Here is a 24,352-nt window from a genome sequence, read left to right on the forward strand (position 1 = left end):
ACGGTTTGTGAATTTATATTTTCAATAAATAAAAATACTTTTTATTCACAGTATGATGAGCTTACAAACAAAATTTAGATAAAATAAATTATATATAAATACATTAAGAAGACGCTTTATTTGCATGTGTTGTATCTGTCTTACAAACATAGGTAGGTACCTATAACATAGTAAAATTTGTTTCACGGGGGAAAAAACCTCTAGGCCTATAGCCCAAGTCAAACAACCCATTTTTTCACCATATAAAAAGGGAAAAAATTAGCTGTGCAACATCATTTTTAATTTTTTTATCTCACTTAGAGATTTTAGAGATTTTTAGTGGCAATTAATAGATTTAATAATAAAACGAAGAAATTATATTTTTCACGATTTTCCGAAATATAATATTATTGCAACGAAACAGATTATATAATAGCTTTATGCCACAGAAATAATGGATCAATATTTTTGATATAACGATTGCGAACTTCGGACAATTTGTAAATTATATATTTGAGCAAAATTTAAAGTGAGATTTTTTCTTTCGAAAAAGAGGCATTTATAAACAACCAAATTTTTCAATATGCAATATGAAATTAATTGTTTAACATTTGTACAGGCTGTTTTAAAAATCAAAATGTTGCACAAAATCGTTGATAACAATATATTTATAAAAAACATTTTTAGAAGAGCGATTGATTTTTTCAAGGCGACACAAATACTTTTAATCCCAACTAACCATTTTTTGCAGTAGTTTGTTCTAAGTTCTGAAAAAACGATGAAGAGAAATATTTGTGTCCGAAATGTTTTTTATTAATATTTGATGTCCGTAATAAGTATTTTTTAGTAAAACCCGTGTCCGCAACTGTTACGTCATAATATTAGACTGAACAATAATTTGCTCGCAACTATAGTATATAACCTAAATAATGTATAAAATACAAGCTAACAATGTACTTACCCTCGTATACCCAGTCAGGAATGCCATTATACAATTCTGAGCCGCCCGTTAATGTCAACTGTACGGTACTCGTCAGATTATTAATGTCTTGTATGTAATATACGTTGTTATGATCCACGATCGCTAAACTGTGACCAACGGGTGACCACTTGGCTAATTGTAAATCCCAGGCGTTAGCAGAGTTCTGGTTTTGTAACGTGAATTGTTCCCTATACGAATAAAATAATAATAATAATCACAATCATAAATCATAATATAATATCAGAAGTATGAAGTACTTATATTTGAAAATAAAAAAAAATATTTAAAATAGAAAAATAGAAATCAATCAATAGAATATAAATTATTTTTTAGACATGTCCATGTAATGTAATGTAATCTTGTTAACTAATTTGGCATTTTGTTTACTATTATGTCCTTCCGATTTGTTTTCTGAATTCATAATTGTAATTAGCATATCTCTACCATACATAACTACTCGTAATATATCAAATAATATATTGTTTTAATTAATTATAACTATCTACACAATTATAAAAAATATTCAACATTTAGATCAACGTAGTAATGGGCTAACATTTTGTGGAGTACCACTCTAGTCCAATCATATTAACTCAAATTACTAATAACTAATCGATTAAATACTCTTTCGAAATTCAATTTAAGATTCTTAATGGAACTATGAATCAAGTGGTCCTACAACGAGGTTATTTAATTATTTTTATTTATTTTTTATGTCCAAAGAAACTTTTTGTAGCTGAACAATGTTTTAATTGTGAGTGTTATCAATTGAGAAGTTGTCCATTATTCAATTGAGTCAATAATGTGAAATCCCCGAGAATAATAAAATATGTGATTTGTAAAATCCCCGTCAAATACACTACATTGAATCAACTTCAACGTTTTTACAACAAAACATTTATTGTTATTTATTTTTTGTTAATTATAATACTAAAATATAAATAAATAATACTAAAACTAAATAATACATCGATAATCTTATAGCCAACATACAATAATGTCAAGTCATGATGTATCTATATTTATAAACATATGCTACAATGATCGATCTATGACGGATTATCTAAAATTTTAACTACGATTTATAAATAAATAAATAAATAAACGATGACGATAATAATTTAATGACTGGCGTACAGCCGTCAGTCCGCTTTTAATGTTCAATTAATTTTTTTCATACCGCCCAAAGTTGTACGTTGTTTTATTTATTGTTAAAGGTTATAACTCATTATTTTAAATATGACTTAAGAACATTTTTTACAATGTCTAAAAATTATATAAAAAGTTCTAAAGGTGATATTATTGTACTCATAAAATATTTTTGAAATTATTATAGGTACGAAAAAATAAAAAAACTTATTGAAAAGGTATCAGATACAATACTGACAAATACCGTGGAAGGGTAGATGAACGTACACAAAATATCGAGGTTTTTTTGTAATAAAGACGATCATAATCATACATCCAATGTTGAAGAAATTGGTGTTAAAAAATGTATTTCACAAGTAAAAGAAATTTCAAATCAAAGTGAGTAAACTCCACAACAAATCGTTGCTCAAACAATATCTGCCTCCTTCCCAACAATTATTGCAATGAAAAAGAACGATTCAACGAATAAGGTATCGAAAAAATGCACCTTCGGCCAACCCGATCGTATTACCGGAATTAATTATTTCCAAATAATATTACCTTGAACAACTAACAATTCCTTCTATACGATAGCGGCGTTGTTAACAATAATGAATATTATTATTTATGAATTTTAATACAATAAATAATAATTTTCGACAAAAAATAACAAACATTTCAGACTTAAAATGTTATAGCATAGTGTATAACTACGGTGTACATTTAACATAAGTGATAATAATGAATTAACATTATTGTAAACCATAGATTAATATATTACCTAATTAATATAATTATATTAATATGTGGTAAACATACAATTTCATTTTTAATTCGAATATAATTGCTCACAAGAATACAAGATTATAACTTTTTACTTCTACAAACATAATATTATATTATATAAAACAAGCCATAGATGACCTTACACAAATGGGATAATAACTAGAATAAGACATTATAATAAAGGATTATTATGAAGCAACTAAACAAATTTCAATGATTATAACATAACAAAATCCACGATTTGTACACGAAATACACGAAACTAACTAATGTGATGGTCTGCGTTCATAGAATTCGTACGACATTAAAAACGAACATACTGAATGTACAAAAATAAAAATAAAAGGTATAATCTCCAAATTATATTATTTTAAATCATAACATTATTTTTTAGGAATTGTGATAATACACATTATCTATATTAATATAATATTATGTATAGTATAGTAGGAACTGTAATAATTAGGTACAGTATGTGGCGGGCACCATTTATTTATAAATAAATATTTAAGATTGGTAACGATGAAATTTAAGTCTAATAAAAATTTAATTTAAATGAATGTTTAATACTTCATCATTAATACTTGACATTTATAAATAAAAATTACGAATAATTTATCATAAATTTACTTTGAATGATACAAATATATTAATGATACATGAATACAACTTATAAGGAATTTCTGTAAACTACGGCCAAAAAAAAAGATTTAAAGGGAGGACACAGCATTGCTATGGATAATATATTATTTATTTAGCCATAGAAAATACAAATTAATTTTAGACATTTAATAAACATAAACGACTATCAACATCGAATATTTGAATTGATAGTATATACTATATATATATTAGGGTGGCCCCTGAGGATTTACCCACTGCGATATCTATTTTTCTAAAACAATGAAGATATCATTATTATGTTTTTTTTTATAGACTCACAAGGACACGGGTTACAATTAAGTACTACATGTATTTTATATTTTAATTTAATTTAATGTTTTGGTAAAAAAGTTTTAAAAATGTTGTTTTTATTTAATTATTTTCAAAAAAATAGAAAATAGGCATTTTGTAGTTTATTTCTTCGTGCATTTTGACATTTTAACATTTTGTTTTCATTAGCATCGTGATTTTTAAAAAAATGTTTAGTTTTAAGAATATTTTTGTATTATTATTATAAAAGTACGAGCCCCCGGGCCACATATTTGATAACACTAGCACATAATGGTATTAAAAAATCTAAACTAGAAAAAATATTAAAAACTATGAGATTAATGAAAATAAAATTTTAAAACGTCAATATTTTCAGAAAAATAAAATTTACAAAATAGCTATTTTCGATTTTTTTTTAAATTTTTTTACCAAAACATTGAATTAAATTAAAATATGAAATACTTGTAGACTGTAATCTTTGCTCCTGTCTCACAAAAAAAAAATAAATAAATCATGATAACTTTATTATTTCAGGATACCTATATGCAATGGGTAAATCCTCACGGGACACTGTAGTTATAGATGTCTAATATAATATAATATTATATATATATATATATCATAATATAAAAAAAAATTTAGCAGAATATTATGTAATCAAGTACAGATACTTACCCTGTTTTAACGTTAATTATATCATAAAAAGCAGTAAACGAATGCCTGAATACCTGTGCAATAATAAAACACATAATAATGTTAAACATTTTACATTGAATCGGCTAGGTTAAATTACAGTGATAATTTACAGTAGCGTACTTTTTTGTAGTGATAAGCTAAAAGCAAGAATTGCTTGTCGGCAGAAAGATCGTATTGAAAACTGTTTTTGACATTCTAAAAAATAAAATTTAAAAAAAAAACCAATTTTTAATAATTCATAAATTAAAGAATTATTTTTAATTATAGAATAAAATGTGATAAAATATTTGAAAATACCAACTTTTGTGGAAGCGTTTGCTATAACTGTCGTGTTTAAATTCTTCACATTAAACAGTACAATATCTCCTTTGTCATCTTTCATCAATATTTCGTCACCTGTATTCAGTTAAATACAAGTTGTATGTAATCAAAATTGCATTTTAATGTAAATATTTAATGTTATTTTTTTAATTGTAATGTACGCATGATGTATTATACAATTGTAAACAATTTTAACAATAAGCACAAGTAATGAATTAGGTTAGAGCAGTCGCAGTGAGAAGTTTTAAGCTAAGAAACCATCCATAGTATACCTAATATAATATATTATATAGACGGAATTTCATAATATTAACATACAAATTAACCGACAAAATTAAAGGAAATATAAATATTATATAAATCAACTAACTGTTTTATGTCTTATTAAATTATCTTAGCTGCTTTACCTAAAGCATAGGTTCTTAACCTTTTCTGGGTCATGGACCACTTTGAAGTAGAAAATATATAAATTTATTTTTGGGTTGTACCAAAAAATATGAACTACAGTATTCGATATTTCTTTGATGGTGGTAATGGATAAGAAAATAGAATATCCAATAACCAAATACTATATTTAATATTTATATATGGATATCTAAACTCTAATAAATAGCATAGCATAGCAAGCATAACCATCCATGCCGCGCAAACCTGTCATGAAAAGGCGGAAAATTTGAACATTTAAAACTCCGCGCCGATATTACTCGGCCTGCTTTGTCCTAGACCCCGTTTGTTGGCAAAGCATCACACCGTTCTATATAATAATATGCTTACGCATTTAATATAATGATTTATAACTATTCACCTTGAACCCATGTCCCGTTGAAAAGATTAGGTTCGTAGCTGCCGCTAAGAAGTTGTTGAAACTTTAATGGTTCGTATTGTATTGCTTGAGGCTTATTGAATATGTCTGTGGTGAAGTAAATCAATGCTCCTATTACTGAGACGACCAATAGTAAAATCAATAGAAATACCAAAGGCCTGTTCTTTACGTTCCATACACATTTTTCCTGAAAAAAATTTTAATTGCAAATTTGTAAGAAGTATACGACAATAATATAATATATGACAATATTAATAAAAAAAAGTTGAGAACTTTTCATCGATATTTTATTTATATTTTACTTGAATAATTAACAGTATAATATTCTTAAAACTTAAATGATTTTTCAATTTCTCTATTTAGTGATAAATGAACGTGGTGGCGATGGCGGTGGCTGGCGAGTAGAAGGAATAATTAAAAACATTAACAAAACCATAAATAATATACACTGTCTGGGTCGTGCGCTTAAAATTAAATAAACAATTCCCTATTCTAGATTAAACCATTCACACCATGTAATCCAACTGGATAAAATCCGACAATATTTGCATTCGATCGCACGTCATGTTTAATTTTCCGCCTATGACCAATTAATTGAAATGAATTAAATTATACACGTAATTTTGACCGGTTCATGGGTCACCAATTATCGTTAAGTCAACAGTTTTAATGTTAGCACCATTTCACCGGCACATTCACAGTTTTTGGTTTTTGCTTAAGTGCACAAAATTTGTCCCCACTTTTTTTATGTATGAGTACGTGATAAATATTTGACATATCCGCCTGTTACAAAATTCTATTATTATTTTATTTTCTTAAAAATAAATAGTCAGCAAAATGAAAGACAACCAAAATTATGAAGTTTGTCTATAGGTTACATACGCAAAATTATGGCCAAAAAAGTTTGTGAACACCAAATTTAAATTGTTAGGATGAATTTTGAAAATGGGTTTGGCGGTACAAGAGTGACTTGTACATTTTAAAAATATAGAATCTCAATAATCTAATCTCTTTGCACCGCCCAGCATACACTTCTAGGCTGTTTAATTTAAAACAAATGTTCATCGAAATTTAAAATCCACGGTTTTCAAAACAATATACACATTTAATATAAGAAAGTGTTATGCATATTGTAATAATGTAAAATACTAAATGCCTACGTCCAATGATGTTTATTATTTATACCATTTCAACTGCCTATTGGGTATATTTATAGATAATATTAATAAAAACTAAAAATTAACTTAAATTTGTTGATTTCTATAAACTCTAAATATTTAGAAAAGATTAAGTTAACTATTAATTTAAAACAATTTATATCGATAAAACATTTTTTCTATTATTAACTTTTCTGGCCTTGTATGTTTGACGTATGTATGTATTAATAAATTTATGCAATATGCATTTGTATTTTATGTATAACGTATATGTATGTATTTCCCGTAAAGAATGACAGAATTTGATTTACAGGCATTATTTATAAATGAAGAATTCAATACCTGATGGCAGGGCTGAAAACAAAGTGTTTCTAAGGTATTCGAATACGTACATAATATATAATACGTGTGCGTACTGTGTACGTGTACTAAGACTGCTGACATCCGCTCGAGTGTTCGCGCTAGTTTATTGTATTATTTATTTATATTATGTAAACTTTTTTTTTCCTAGCAAAATGTGACTCAGCCACCATACGTCTCCCCGAGTACACGTATAATATAATATAACGCCGCCGTTTTCTTTCGGTGGGTAAGCGCCACGTGATGTGTGTGTAAGCGAAAAAAATTCGCGAATTGTCTATGTCACTTGGGAATGGCAGAGAACAGTAAGCCTTATCTTCTAGCTTTTTTCTTTTAAATATATCATCATCAATGCGATCCTACAGGACCTAATTGAATTTTCGCAACGATAGTATTAATAATGCGCAACACTTTTATGCTGTATTGTTTTTTCTTACCATCATCAATTCGTCGAATGAATACGTCATATTTCGACGGCATCCGTTAGTTAGGTCTAAAAATAATTATAGTTCTAAATTGTGTACAAAAAAAATTACGTATTCGAATCGCTAAATAAAAAATAATTACTACGATTCGTTAAATCTGTTTGTTATACACTTCAATAGAATTATTAATATTTTATTATATAAACAAATTATGTATTCAATCAGACGACGAACGGTTGTAAATAGCGAAAATTAAATTTAACTATACCTATAAATTATTTAGGTATGAAATCGATAAAATGATATAATTAATAACTTTGCCATACTTAGTGAAAATTATACTTACCTATATTTATTTTAATAAAAAAAAAATAATATTTTTAAAACAATTTAATGCATAAAATAATATTTTACCTATTTTAATAATCGTTTTAAATGTATTTCATTTTTTCCCAATGTACTTGCATCCAATATTTTTTTGGATATTATTATCATATTAATAAATGGCCATTTTATAATTAAATCTCTATGGCTATTACTCTTGCAGTACGCAGTACACCCCTGCCTATTATAATTGGATGATAAGTTCTAGACAGTTCTAAGTTTGTTAAAACGGAAAAAAAGATTATTTCTGGGATGCAACTAGTATAATATGATTTTTAACATGGGGCCCAATTAGTGTAACTTTAAAACCAGGGACCCAACTAATATGTACGTACGTCATATTATATGATAATCGCTACTAAATCATCAAATAATATTTTTGAGATAATTTTTTTTTACGTTGTATACTAGGAATTTGTGATCGCGATGGACAACGTCAAAGCATAACGTTGTATTCTCTTATGAGATTATTATACAGTGCGATATGAAATGAAAAATGTATAATTGATTCATGATGTGCAAAATTGTTTTGTGTGATATTATTGTTTTCGACAGTAATTTAAAACAATAATTTGTGATTTTGAAAAACTAGTTATACAATTTTTCGTCTTATATAGGTAGAAATAGATAAGCTCTTTCTAAGAGTGAGCAAAGATCCAGGTTCCTAAAAATATTTTAACTAACTATAAATTATAATTCTATAGAACATTTATATTTTATAGTTTAAAAAAAAAAATTGGTATTATTTAAAATGTTTTACTTATATTTCAGTATTTACTATTATAGCCATAATATAATAAATAATTCATGTATTTTGTTAAAAAATGTAAATACTGTAAATGATCTGAAGTTATAATATAAATATATCTAACCTCAAATTGCGTTTTTGGCAATATTCAAGAACAAACTCGCAAATATCTCTCTAACACTTAAATATCAAATTGCATATAAACTCCATCTAAATAATCATGTAAAATTGAACACGTTAATTAATTATAAAAAGGATTGATGAAATTTTTTTTTTTATAATTGAATTTAGTTTATATTACAGAAAAAAATGCTTATAGATGAAGAAAATACGTTAACTAAATCTAATTCATATTTATAATTTTGATAAGATTATATTGGATTTTAATAATAATATACGGTACAATTAAACACTTAATATATACCGTATTTTTATAATTTGCATTTAATACACTTGAATAATTAATTATTTTCATATATACATAATATTTTTTTGTGTAGTTGGCGTACTTATTTCAAACCGATATCGACATCGAAAAATAAAAATTATATCAATAATTAAAAATTTATCGTAGTACAACACTTTTAAGTTTTATATAGATGCGAATGTAGAACCATATAATGTCATTATTGTCTTATTTATCTTAACATTTCCCATAATCCCGGAAATCAATGAACCGTCGGATCTAAATGATGAATTGTCATCAAACATATTATAATCCCATGTGCCATGTATTATGATTTTTGTTTTAAATACAATTCAGATGCAAATTATTTTAATAATATACGTATTATATAGCTCTAGTTTTTTTTTTTTTTTTTTTTATCATTATTCATTATATAAGCCCTGCACCTACTGCCACTACTACAACAATATCTATAAAAAAAAAAAAACGTTATGCACGTGTGACCGCTAGAAATCCTGAGTTTGTGACATAGAGTTTCGATCGGACAAGATCGACCCACGCAACAGGTTTTTGATACAAATCTAAGTATTATTACACTGTTACCAGCGAAGCATACAATAATGTTTAAAAAAAATAACGATCCAATCACTGAGAACGAGCACATTTGCACAATAGCTATATTATATATAATATATATTATGATCACGACAAATGTACCTATCTGTATATACCTATCCATTACACGTGTATTTAGGACAACGGAACGAATGAACGAATGTTGGCCGCACGCATAACGGAATACAATAATAATGGGTTCCTATATTATGAATGTAAACGGTACAATATTATAATAATATAATATAATGGCGGATATTTCGAATCTTTAACAACGCCGTGGTATAGATTTCACATCGACGAAGAATGCAAAAATAAACATTGTTATTGAACATGCATATCAATAATTACATATAAATAGAATACAAGATCTATTGGCCCATAGATTCATTTAAATCAAATCAAAACTCACAAGTATTTCCAACAATTTATTACTCTTCAAAGTTAGAAAATCCAAGACATAAGAGGTCCTTTTAGAGACCTCAGGTCTTTAAAACAATCTCAGCCTTAATGCCTAAATTTGAACATCGAATATTTGTAAAAAAATTGTTCTTATATATTTTTAAGATACTCGGATTTCAACAAGACTTACTTATGAGAAACTCTGTATTTAATTTGCAAGCCTTATTAGTAAAAAATTGAAAGTTTATTAATTTTACCTATAAAATAATAACCAAATGTTCATGATTTTATCGAGCTTTATTAATATTTTAACATCAAACACTAATAAAAAAATATTCAACCCTGCCTAAATATTTTTGATATTTATTTAATTATTGCTATAAAAAAAGATTGCCATCACATCAATAATTTCCATTCGACGGCAGTATTCATATTGCATTGATATAATAGAAATAAAATTTCTATGCATTAGCATATTATTTTTCTTTAGTCCCTTATGTCTACGATTTATCTCATATAGTGAACTGAATAGAATAAATTTTTTCACATAAAATAATCAAAATGTGTATAGTAGCAAATTAATTTTTTTTCAATGTTCATTTAAAAAAAACTTATATAGAATATTGTATTTATCTAACGAAGATCAGTCATTATTGTTTTATTTGTAGTAAATAAAATATTTATAAGCTGATACGATCGATTAAAAGATAAAATGTTATCCCTAGAGGCATTTGGCTATATAGTAAAGTTGTTCTTGAGTTAATTTACCAATCGTTATACAGTAGTGTTAAATTCGTTGAAGAATTATCTAGTAAAGTTAAAACTGATACAAAAATGCTATTAACTATACTTGTGTTATCGGCGACCAATACTTATATGAAAACATATTTATGAACATAATTTTTTTTTTGCACATATTTAAACATATACATTTTAGCCTTAGATATAATTGTATAGCAATTAATAATAACAATATGCTGTATAAAAAAAAATACTCTGATTATTCTAATCTTTTTTGTATTATTTTAATTTAACACTACTATTATAACATTATCAATAATTGATATTATCAATTTATTAAAATAAGTGTCATATTTATCTATTTATTATTTGCTATCTTTTATTTCGCATATAATGTTAAAAATTTGCATACCTAGCACTAAGTTTAGATAGCTGTCAGAAAAAAAATTATGGGAATAATATTATTATATTTAAATTGCTGTTATTTGTGACATGTAGATAATTTAAAAGTAATAATAGATTGTGTATCTAGGTATTGCATGAAAAACAATAATAATGAAAAAATAACAGTCATATTATTTGCCTAACGAAAAAAACGGCAACGCAGAATAATTTCAATACACTCAATATATTTCACTGTTTTTTTTTTTTACTTTTATATGTTGTTTAAAAAACACTGAAAATTTGCAACGATATTATTATTAGAATTCCCAAACATTAAAATAATATTTATTATACGCGTCATTCAATTTTAATTCGTATCATTATATCATTACATATTTGATCATTTTGAGATAAGTCCGACACCATATTACATACCATACATACCGTGTTCTGTACCTTAACGGTTACCTTACAATTGAATTTTCATATAATATAGATCAGATCACCTTACGCATACGCATACACATTTATAAAATATTTGTGGGATATAATTATAATCAACCGTTAGGTAACTAAAAACTAACTTTGTAGACTGTAGTACATATACGTTAAAACGTTTTCGGCTGTATACCAATATGACCGACCACCACACATTTTCAATAATTGAATACATACCTATATTACAAGTATATTATGTATTATTATTGAATAATAATGTTCATATTATGCGTAAACACTAACTTACATTTTATTTAATTTGTGATGGCACAGGGGGATGTAAACATAACTAAAATGTCTTAGAACTAATAATACACTCAAAACCAATTTTTCATACAATAAGATAAAATCATTTTATATTTTACTTGTCTATAAATTAAACTTTCAAGAAAAATATTAGTAAAATTCTCATTTTAAACTAATAGGTAGTGTTGTTCTTCACTGTATCAAACACGCAATGATTTAGTATATATAATATATATATATATATATATATATATGTGTGTGTTCATAAAATTATCATTATTTAATAACAGTCTGTAATTAATTATATAATTATACTCATGTCAAAAACACAGCTATAGACCGCCTTAAATTTATAAGTTGGACATATTTTAGATTATCTAGCGGTGCAGAACGATAGTTCTACATCACTATGCACCAGTTATCTGATATGATGGTGAATGTTTAATGTTTAATAAACCAATTTACACTACTGTGCGTAAAGATAAGTTTTAATACTAACATAAAATCACTAATTTTTTATAATATGTAGGTTTATGACTATGGAAATAGAAGGTAAAAATTAGCTGGCGTTTTTGACTGATTGTGATTAGTGTATACATTTTACTTTTATCTTTTATGACAGTTGAATAAAAGGTAAGACGTGGTATAATACTCGTATATAATATACTAGCTGTCCCCGTGCACTTCGTCGCCCGTACAGGTTAAGTTTGATTGCCAGCTATAATACTAACAATGCTAACATTTAGCGAAAGGATAAAAACTATTTTTGGTTTTCTGATTTAGTATATAGATGATATCGCTGACATATCAATTTCACATAACTGTCCCGCCTAGAGTTGCACTTTTTCAATCGATTAACCGATTATGTATTATTTGTTAAAAATAATAAATTATTCGAATAATCCATTAAATAATTGCACAGCCCTAAACATAATAAAGAGGTAATATATTGTGGTCATTAACCGGGATAAGAACTATCCTATCTTATGACGGAGATAAGATTACACACATTGATCATAATTTCATCAAAATCGGTTGAGTAGTTTCGGAATGCACCGAGGACATGTATATGTATATGCATAGCCGTAAATTTGCCTTGTTAGAAGGGGAGGGGGCTTAAATTATAAACATAGAACAGGCCCTCGGAGGGTTTCGCCCTCCGCATCACTACATATAAATTTTACAATTTTATTGTACCATTTATTTTATAAGATATTAAAGATGTAGGTATATAAAAATTATAAGTTATAAGTTATAAGTACTCTTTAAAAAAATACCATCTTATTTTTTGGACTGGTATCATTTTTACTATTGATTAAATATATATAAATATATATAAATATTTATATATATTTAATCAATGCTTCAGGTTGCAGGTAGCTGGAAACCTACTATCGCGGTCGGTCACGGGAATACCCGAAATACACCATGCAATTATTTATAAGTATGTAAATTTATTAAAAAGTTAATAAATATATTAAAAAATTTGAGACAAAAACTATCATATCTTTTAAGTTGGACCAAAATACACACAATGTAAAAAAATTCATCAAAATCGGTCCAGTAATTTCGAAGTTCATTCCGGACAAACACTGTGACACGAAATTTTTATACATAAGAAAAATAAAAAGCGCGTAATTCCTTTTAAATTAAATATTTCTGTCAAATAACATCGGTTTGAAATGAGGTTTTCGAGACGATCTACGTAATACTGAAGTCTGAAATACGTATATTTATTTGACAGTTTTACATTTTAAACTATTTTTTTCAAACGGTGCCACGTATTTCCAACACCATATTTAGATAGACTAAACTTTTTAAGTTATTTTAATAATTTTAATTACTGAATAAAAATGTTCATGTTACACCACATAAAACACTGTATCATTACACACATATACGTATTTATTATAGATACTAGCTAGCTAGTTTATTTTCATCATCCAATTTTCAATAAATTAAATAAAAAAATTACAAATGTCAAATCGACTTTATTTTGAACATAAAATGTAATTTATCATTTTGGACAAGACTGGGCAAGTTTTATTTTTGTTTTATTTAACTAGTTTAAATTCAATTGAATAAAAGTTTTTTTTTCTCAAAATAAACTAACTGGTAGAAAGTTTCTATAGGCGGGTAACCTTGTCCATTGTACCATTTTTTTGTAACTTGGTAAATAATATTACATACAACCTATTCATTAAAATATATTTTTATCAATTATTTATAACTAATTAGTATTGAGTATGGTTGCAACTTATATTTAACTATACGGTAATTCGGTAAGGTATTGTTATTAATAATCCACACATTACAATATTATATAGATGAGTACTCGTATACTCGTTGTAATGCCCACTTAAAATCAATAGCCATGGCGTCAAATCATATTATTAACATTTACAAAACCATAATCGGCGTATAGAAAATAAAATATTACATAGGTAAGTAGAGTGAAAGTCGACCTTGTATCTACTGGTAAATTAATTTGAAAAAAACTTTTTTTAAAAGACTTTTAACTTTTTAAGTCCGACACAATGTGTTGCATGACCAAAGCCATTTTTTACTCAAAGTTTATTATAATAACTGTTATCACTTACCTATTATAATTATTATTAATTGTGTACATGTGATAATATTATATATATTTATTATTTATAGTATATGACATATATTGTAATATAATATTACGTTTATTATCGTGTGTATAATTTTCTTTGATATATCACCAGCACTTCACACCTCTTTAACTAGCTATAAATGATTTAAATAGTAGCATATTATAACACACTGTTATGGCACTTATATTTAACTAATCAAGTCAACAATCTAAAAATATATAATAAAATAAACGTACATAATTAACGTGACGTATATATTAGGTTAGCTTTCAACGAAAACTTAAGATGGAATTTACATACTTATAGATAATGTATACAGTTATGCATCTAAGAACAGCAGTATTCAACTTCCGTAAACTTAAAGATATTTTTCCTATTAACATTGTTCAAAATAAATATTTATCATCAGATATATATCATGCTGTTTTCCAATATAGCATTTTAGTTTGAAGAGGACTTACTAAATCATTAAACCTTATTAACTTCGACTTAAATAAAATTATTTGCATATACATATTTAACATATAGTTTAGAAGGATCTAAGTCAGTGTCGTATTCATGAGGAGGAGTTGGGAAGGGGCCAGAACTCTCCTTCCATCATAATTCTGAGATAATAAATTAATTTTTACAAAAACACAGCTTTTAAAAAAATTGTATTTTGACTTGTATAGCATATATAGCTGTCTCTATGTTACAATATTATTTCCATTAACAACGCATATGATGTCTGTCTACAACTCTATACTACATTACAGTTCGAATAATATTATTACCTCTTTACATAAATGTTTAATATAATAAAATATAATAATACGTATCTATAAACTTTCTTAAAAAAATATTTACAAATTATTCTTAAATCGATTACGCCACAGTATTGTATTTTATTACGTATGTAATTATCATAAAAATCCTTGGAACAGATGTACATATTACTGTTTATCCGTACGAATCATAATAAAAATGAGATACCTTGATATAATCAATTGAACGGATGTATAGTGTACACATATTGCCAATATGCAATCAATATGTACATATTATTATAAATGGTGTAGCCGGTTATACTCATAATGTTATTCGAATTAAAGTGGTGAACGCAATAATCATAATCCTACGCATGGTATTTTTTTAGTATAATATGATACGCAAAAATTAAATTTTGGACGAGTAAATCATTATTTATTAGATAAATATTTAAGTTTAGATGAGCGGAGTATTGGTCCAACTTTTGACAGGGTGCCCTTATATTACTCCACTCCGCTCAGCAATTAATTATAAATATGTACTTATAAGTTATAACTCATAAAATACTCGGCCAAAATTCGATTTTTACATAACAATGTAAATACTTCGAAAAATATTCTGCTTTGAAATAAGAAAAAGTATGTTGTTAAAAAAAGTAAAAAAACTATGAGAACAAAATGCACTGACGCACTATACTCAATTATATATAATATATATTTTTGTATAATAATAATTATCGTGTAAAAAAGGCATCTTTGAAAATTTCCTTCACATGTGAGGCAAAACATAGCAAAAGTTATTAAAAAAGTAACAACACGTGCTGCAATAATAATTAATTTACGTGTCGTTACAATATTACTATTAAAATATTTTGCAAAATAATTTACTAAAAGTATATAATAAAAATAGGAATGCTGTAAACATAATATTTATAATATAAATAGGTTAACTGTTATAACTGAAGGGTGTTATAGTTATAATACTGTGTGTGGTACACAAATATTATTAATATTTGTGTTAGGGCTGGCGGTATTTAAAATGTTAATACCGTCGGTATCCGGTATTTATTATGTTTACAACTGGTATCAACGGTGTTAATGTATATACGGCATTTTCGGTGAAAAATCTTTCTAATACCGGATTAAATTATCCATTAACTTTATTTTACAAATTATGTTTGTAATTATTTTTTAGCATTAATTTTTATTACTGTAACATGGTATTTTTGGTAATAATTGTAATTATTTACTACATTATGGTATACCAAATAGCACTTATATCAAATAAAAATAATTTAGAATTATAAAAATAACTGTTATTAGTTAGTTATAATTAACTAGGTACTAGTAGTTATATTTTTATATCAAGTAATAATTATACAATTACTATTAAGTTTAAACAGTTAACTAAATCAATAGTCACCACATATATTTTTGTTAAATTCATAATAATATGAAGTGTGGTAGTGCAAATTAAATATTTAAATATAATGGTGCGTAATGTTTGAACATGCCAATGCAGTATCAGTGAAATTTTCGGTCATTCTTCTGCTAGGTATTTGATACGTAGCTACATGTACTTACATGTTTATGTTTAAGATATTCAAGTTTGGTTTTTCTTTAATTAATGTATTATTTGAATTTTGAGCAATGCGGTAGCAATCTAATATTTATTTTAATTTTCACTAAAATATTTTACCGGAATCTTGATTACGGAAATTTATGATTCATTAAATTCATGGTAAAATGACTTGCTTGGTGTGAAGTGATTTGGTATTTTGAGTTTTGATATTTCTTTGTACACCAGTACACTAGTACACTCTCAGTAGATAACTAGGTAACTTTTGCCACAGTGAACACATTTCGAAAAAGTAACTTTAATCTTTACACATTAACTGAAATTGTGGTCAACATTTAATACAACATGCAAATGTTTCCATGCAGGAAATAATAGAATATTTTATATATGTAAGACGTTGTTGATTTGTGCATTAGGAATACCATTTAAAAAGCTTCCTATAGGTTCAACTAGAACGACACAATGTAAAAGTCTATATACATTTTTTTTTTATTTGATGAATTAGATAGTCGAACTATAACGATAAGTACTTATATATAGTTATAAATAGGGAAATTAGAACGGTTTTACTACTGTACAGTAAACTGAAATTATATTGAATTCTAAATATGTTAGGGCCAAGTAAGTAAGTAACTAACTATTAAAGTATGGACACATTGGACACACGTTTTTTGTCTGATGGCAGTTTTAAGTTTGATACTCAATTTCTAATTAACAAATCTATTAATAAGCGATCTATTATCAAAAATTATAACATGCTTAATTTTAGTGCATTTTTGGTCTGAATGATATAAAAAATTCTTCAATAATTATATTTTTGTAGATAATGAGTTATGGATTTTAAAGACTAACCTCAATTGGTTTTTCATCTTTTTCGTCTCTCGGTGTGGCTGACCTCATATTATCATCATTGTCGTTTAAATTGGATAAAATTGAGTAACTATTTCCGTTTTCACCACTAAATAAAGAGTGTAAAATTCTACTTGGTCGCATATGATTATTGAAAATCAAGAAAGAAAAATGTTGGAACATAGATGACTAAAGCACTTTTCCGGGGTATATATAGTTTTTTCTATTGTACAGTTATTGTATATGCCATATGATGTGTAGGCACAAAGCGGGGATACTATGGATAACGACTGTACTCGATGGTTTTTTGATAACCAACTGTGTTAATTTTAACTGCTTAAATATATGTTTCAAATAATATTTATAGTGTACTTGTCTGTACGAGGTTATATATATATATGTGTGTGTGTGTGTGTGTATAGTTTATATATTATAAAGTCACATATTGTTATAGTGTGACATATATATATTTATATTACTTTTCATTGCCATGTAGTTATTTGAACTTTGAGTTTTGTATCCACAAAACAATATATATATATATAGGTAGGTAGGTACATAATATATTATTATTTAATAAAATATGTACTTATATGACAATATTTGTGTTCGTTGGAGCCTAACCAAAATGAAAATATATTTTAAATATTAAATCTTGTATAATTAAATATTTTATGAATATCCTATAGTAAAAATATATTATCTGATGAATATAATATAATATAATCCAATATACATATTATATAAATCAAATTTGGTACCATAAGTTTGTTAGTTATAACTTAAATTAGAATGTTGTAGCATTTTTAATTTTTTTGGCAAGTCCAAAATATATAGCTTATGAATCTTTTAGGAAAATACTCATAGGAGAATAAAAATATAATATTTTTATTTTGCGTGCTTTGAAGATATTTTTAAAGATTACTGCATATTTAAATATTTCAAAATTGTTTAGGTCATACACATTAGTATGTTACAGCACAAAATATTTTAAGAAAATAACTAGTTACAATATCACAGGAATATAAAAATCTGAAAAAGATTAAAAATAATCAATTAAGTTATTTGATCATGTAGAACATGTAGGTAGAGTTATATTGAAGATCATGAATTCTATTATATTTAAATTATTACATAATTATCTGACTAATAATTGATTGTTTAAGTTTGATAAATCTTAATATTATTGCTGGGTACTCATTTCGAGTTTACATGCTCTATATTATTGTTTTTCTTCGCTTATATGATTTTTATTGTAACTGAATTTAAAAATTGTATATTTTTCCAGTGAATGTTAAAAATAAAAGTTTGATAAACTGATTTTCATCCTCTATATAAACAAAAGCTTATAGTTTTATAATTTATGTAATACATTGTTTTCACAAACTGTTTTAATTTTAAACGATACGATTTCACTTATAGCTATATAAACAAATATATAGTAGTGTACAATTTTTACTGTAGAATTTAATCTAAAAATACTTTATAGTAGCTTAAGACCTGACATTTAACTCTAAGTTGTAATATTGTGATTAACCAATTACAGATTTCTCAATTGTTTTTTAAATAATATGCACATGGTTTTATTATGTAATTTGTAACCAGTTACATCTTATAAAGAAACTTACTCTATCCTGGTCGGTGGTATTATTTATATCTTATAGGTATCATGACAACATATTAATTTGCGGGTTTTCACGAATATAAATGCAACATCACTGAGGAGTTTTCACAATTAAAAAACGCTGTTCACAAAATATCATGTTTTACATATTTTAATTTCATACATAATAGTCATAACAAAATGTGATTTCATAATACTAATCAAACGTTATCTTAATGCGTGTAGAAAGTTTATAAAACTATTATTGTTTATACTTTATATTTATTATTAATTAACACTGATGATCTGTCAGTGAGTGTCATTTGGCTGCGTGTAGGTAAATTAAGATTTTTAAACGTCAATATTAATAATAGTAGGTACCATACGAGTATAATATATAGTATAAAGTAACCACGCATTATAAGTTATAACGTTTATTCATACGGTCGACACAAAACATCGTTATAACACTAATAACTAAATAACATAATATTAAGTAGGTGTGATATGTACTGAAGTCATCGACGTACGATAATTCGCACTCGTCTTGTTTGTAAAGTAAAAACCGGCACGTATATAATTACATTATTACTATGGATTTCATACTCGGTGCGGGACCGGTCCGATAAAATTTTCAAATATCATTATAATATTAAATATTAATGAGTCAACAATAAATTGCATTGCCATTATAAATTACCTACGCGGATTACTGTGGATTCTGTTTGCGTAAAAAATTACTTTCGTTTTCCTCAAACCGGTCGAAAACAATATTACTCAATGTGATATTATATTATTTTCTATTACATACGCATGTAGTCGTAGCATGTCAAAATCAGACAAAAATTGATTTTGCATTTCATTTTTGAAACAAAATCTAAATAATAGTAAATTTAATGTACCTATGTCCTATACTCTATAGTTTTACCTAAATCTATATATGGCTTAAAATATAATATAATACCTGAAATTATATTATTAATTATTTAACGGAAAAAAAACGAAAAATATTAAAATATATTTTATAAACAAATATATAATAAAAATTTGCAATGTGTCGCACATTCACTGGGTTCAGCGGCCGATCGAATATAATAATTTATAGAGCAGAGAAGAAGCATAAATAACGTCCATCCAACAACCACTGTAAGGATCACAAGGAACACATATTAGTCTTAACTCTTTTACTAACGAAAGGGGATGAGACCGAACTTATAGCATATCTGGATAATAGTTGTACAAATAATCAATATTTAAGATAAAGGACGCAAAATTAAAATATTCACATTGCTGTGGTATTTAATATCTTTATTATTAATGACTTTATAACTTTTTGTTTTTATAATGACATTGTGAAACACTTTTCAACTGTTCACAGAAACTACCGTAGGTAAAAAAACAATTTATAGGTACATAAAAGTACAGACCAATTTAATCTAAATTACATTGTTTAATAACTTTCTCGGCTTTGCTTAATATGATATTGTTTACGAGAAACTTCTATATAATTTTTATTATTAATCTTACACTGTTTATACGCGCTTTATATATAATTTTAGAATCTGACCGGAGTGATGAATGTATTAATTCTACAACGACGGTATCCTATATTCAACTTATCATTCACAATCTATTTTCTTATAAAAAAAATCTAATTGATAATTCAAAGTTAAAAATAAAAAATCGTTATTAGTTTTCTTAACAATTGGGAAAACCAAAAAAAAATTTGGAAATAACGAAAACTACCTAAAAATGTTGGATTAATTTTAAGAAATTTTATTGAAATTTGAACTTCAAATGGTTATAAAAATAAACTGTGTTTATATATACCTGTAAATGTAAAAACAACTTATGTGGGATTGTGTATACAATTTTAAAAAATTATGACCGAGTGAATAATTTTTTATCGACATATATAAAATAAAAACTAAAAATATATAAATATATAATTATCTTAAAATCACAAATATTTGCAATTCTTTTTTCAGTTGAACATTTTTAAAATTTACAATTTTAATAGTTAAGGATTAAAAATTGAAAAAATTATTATTATCTATTACATGAGTAATCTTACTTTAAACAAATAATTTAATGATAATAACAAAAAATATTTTAACACAATATCAATTATTTAAATGTATTAATCAATCCAACCTCAAGAAGATAAGCCGATGTTGCTAAATATTATGCTCAACATATTTTTTTATATTACCACAAGAAATATTTATTTTTAATATTTTTAAATTTTAATACTTTTATAATAACGATATCGAAATAAAAACTAATCGAACATTACAAAAAAATGTTCGACAGTAAGCACATTATCCACACTTTACATGAGCTACAAATTATAATAAAGAACACTGACATTGGTTTGCCAAGTTTGCGGCATTCAAATACCAATCATCATATTATTTAATAGTGTGATCGAATTTACATCCATTAGAAGAATGCATTTTCATAAATTGAAAATTATTCAATTGAGAATTGGTATAGTGAAGGAAGAAATACGAAGTATAATGCAAATATCATTCGAATGCCTATTTTATTTTTCTGTGCTTCTGTAGATTCTTTAAATCCAAGAAAGAAAAACACTCAAAAACAAAGATGTATATCAACAAAATATCAACAAACCAATAAACCACAAAAAAATAATTTTGTCAATAAAATATGGCATTGACAAAAATATGTCATCAGTATAAATATTTTATATCAATAATATAGTTATAGCTTAATAATATGTAAAACTAAAATTTAAATATAATTAATATTTAATAGATAACAAATATAATAATTTATTATAGGGAATATTATAAAATTATACTTGTATTATTTGTAAAATTTAAAAAGAATAAAACACATATCACTGTAAATCATTTAATGCTTTTCTTCAAATCTAAAATAGCTACAAATAATTAATGAAAAATTACAATTAAAATATGAATTATACTTGAATTCCAGTAATTTATATTATACTACTACAGTTATAGAATTGCCATATTTTTTTTATAATATTAATGTTTAATTATTATATAATATCGTTTATACTAACTATTAAATATTAATTATATCTACTTAAATTTTAGTTATTTATCTATTGTACTATTATAATTATAAAGCAGCTATACATATTCTATAATGAAGACACTTATTTATCTATGCGATATTTTACTGACAATATTACTTCTTTACCATGTACTGGTTTCATGATAATATTTAATGGTGATATTTATTTAAGATATTTTGTCAATTATTTAAAAACAAACATAACGCTTTTTTTATAAGGGCGTTAATTTTTCAATCAATATTTAGTTTTTATATAAAATAAATATTTATACGTATCTGTGCACATAATATAAATTAATAAATAATAATATTATTAAGTAAATAATTTTAATTTTTTTATAAATAATTATTTAATTGATTTTATACACTATACAACATTATATTATTACAATTTATAATACCATAATATAACTATTAAACTATACAATAAATTACAATAGAAATAAATAAATCTCTTAGACAGAATTCGAATAATGTTCATACCTTTCAAGGACAATATTTTAACAATAAATATGTAATATACTATATTACTATTACTATTGTACATAATATAATGCCATAAACAATTTTCGATACCGAATTTAAATAACTACCTACTAAGTGCTTTTATACATTTTATGATCAATAATTTTGGATAATTTAAATTTACTATCGTGTTAAATTATCTTAATTGCCCGTGAGCAATAATAATTACATTTATAGCTGGGTTGGAAATTATTAAATATGTAGAAATATTTTTTTAAATAATTTTTAACATTAATTAGGTACTTCACTCTTATAACTGTAGATTAGGCAAGTTAACATCATTATATTGTTGACAATTTAAAAATATTCCCATACCGTCCGGCAATATTTTTTGAGGAATTTTAAATATTAAAAATAAAAACATTTGAACATTCAACCGAACTATCTTTTTGATAATATTATTGATTCACTATGGTTTTTAAATAGATAGTCACTATAATCAAATAATAGTTTGATTTAATAATGAACTAACTTTTTAAATAAATATTAAATATAATAATATTTCTCTATATATATATTATATACATACATAACGTGCAAACAAAATGAAACAATCTACAATAATTTTGTATTGTACGTCAGATATTTATAAATTAAGAATACGAATATATATAAGCAAATATAACTATAACTGAATACCAATAATTTAGAAACGTGGTTCGGGTTAAAATAGCACAATATACGATCTTTATTATTATTAGTATATAATAAAATATATTATCTTTCTAGTAGCTATTAAAGCCCTTTAAGTATCGCTGTCGTCTCATCAGTTCATGATTACTAATGAAACAAGAATTTCGATAAGCATTAGCTAAAAAAATTAAGTAAAAAAAACCTATAATAATTTATATTATTGGCACGCAAAAGTGAAACAGATGTTAAACATCACGATTTCGTCTTCAAAATCATTGCCAAACTTGTAAATAAATAATAATTACTGTTATAAAAAAAAAAACCAAACTTATCGTTATAAAATTCAGTTATACAACAAATTTTTAAATACAGTGAAAACTCTCTCTATAACGAATTTGATGGGATCAAGAATTTCTTTCGTTATTGAGAATTTTTGTAATATAGAAAGGGTATAAAAGGTATAATAGGTTATAAATCAAACCAACCATTTTAATGTTATATTTACGTTTTATAGAGTTTTTCGTTGTAACGAGTTTCGTTATAAAGATTTTTTACTGTAATCTATGTTAATAAGAATTAACGGTGTTCATTTAATTCTAGGTTAAATGGGCAGTTGTTCTAAGTAGTTATTTAGGGTAGCAAATTTTTGAGGGCGTCAAATAGTTTCATTAAGGTATTATTATTTTTTATAATATTTTCCTATGCTTTACTGATTT

General features: G+C 25.4%; 1 protein-coding gene across 3 annotated transcripts in view; it reads right to left on the reverse strand.

The window, feature by feature from the left end:
* LOC132924454 (venom dipeptidyl peptidase 4) overlaps positions 1–24,352 on the reverse strand; it is a 53,211-nt gene that overhangs the window by 14,906 nt on the left and 13,953 nt on the right. For all 3 annotated transcript variants that reach the window (XM_060988784.1, XM_060988786.1, XM_060988783.1), the window contains exons 2-6: positions 5,631–5,835; positions 4,806–4,900; positions 4,625–4,699; positions 4,484–4,536; positions 941–1,149 (exon numbers count right to left, since the gene is read on the reverse strand). In XM_060988784.1, the coding sequence (XP_060844767.1) occupies positions 941–1,149; positions 4,484–4,536; positions 4,625–4,699; positions 4,806–4,900; positions 5,631–5,835 (637 nt within the window). The remainder of the gene's footprint in view (positions 1–940; positions 1,150–4,483; positions 4,537–4,624; positions 4,700–4,805; positions 4,901–5,630; positions 5,836–24,352) is intronic.

Source organism: Rhopalosiphum padi, chromosome 3 (assembly GCF_020882245.1).
Source record: "Rhopalosiphum padi isolate XX-2018 chromosome 3, ASM2088224v1, whole genome shotgun sequence".
NCBI lineage: Eukaryota > Metazoa > Arthropoda > Insecta > Hemiptera > Aphididae > Rhopalosiphum > Rhopalosiphum padi.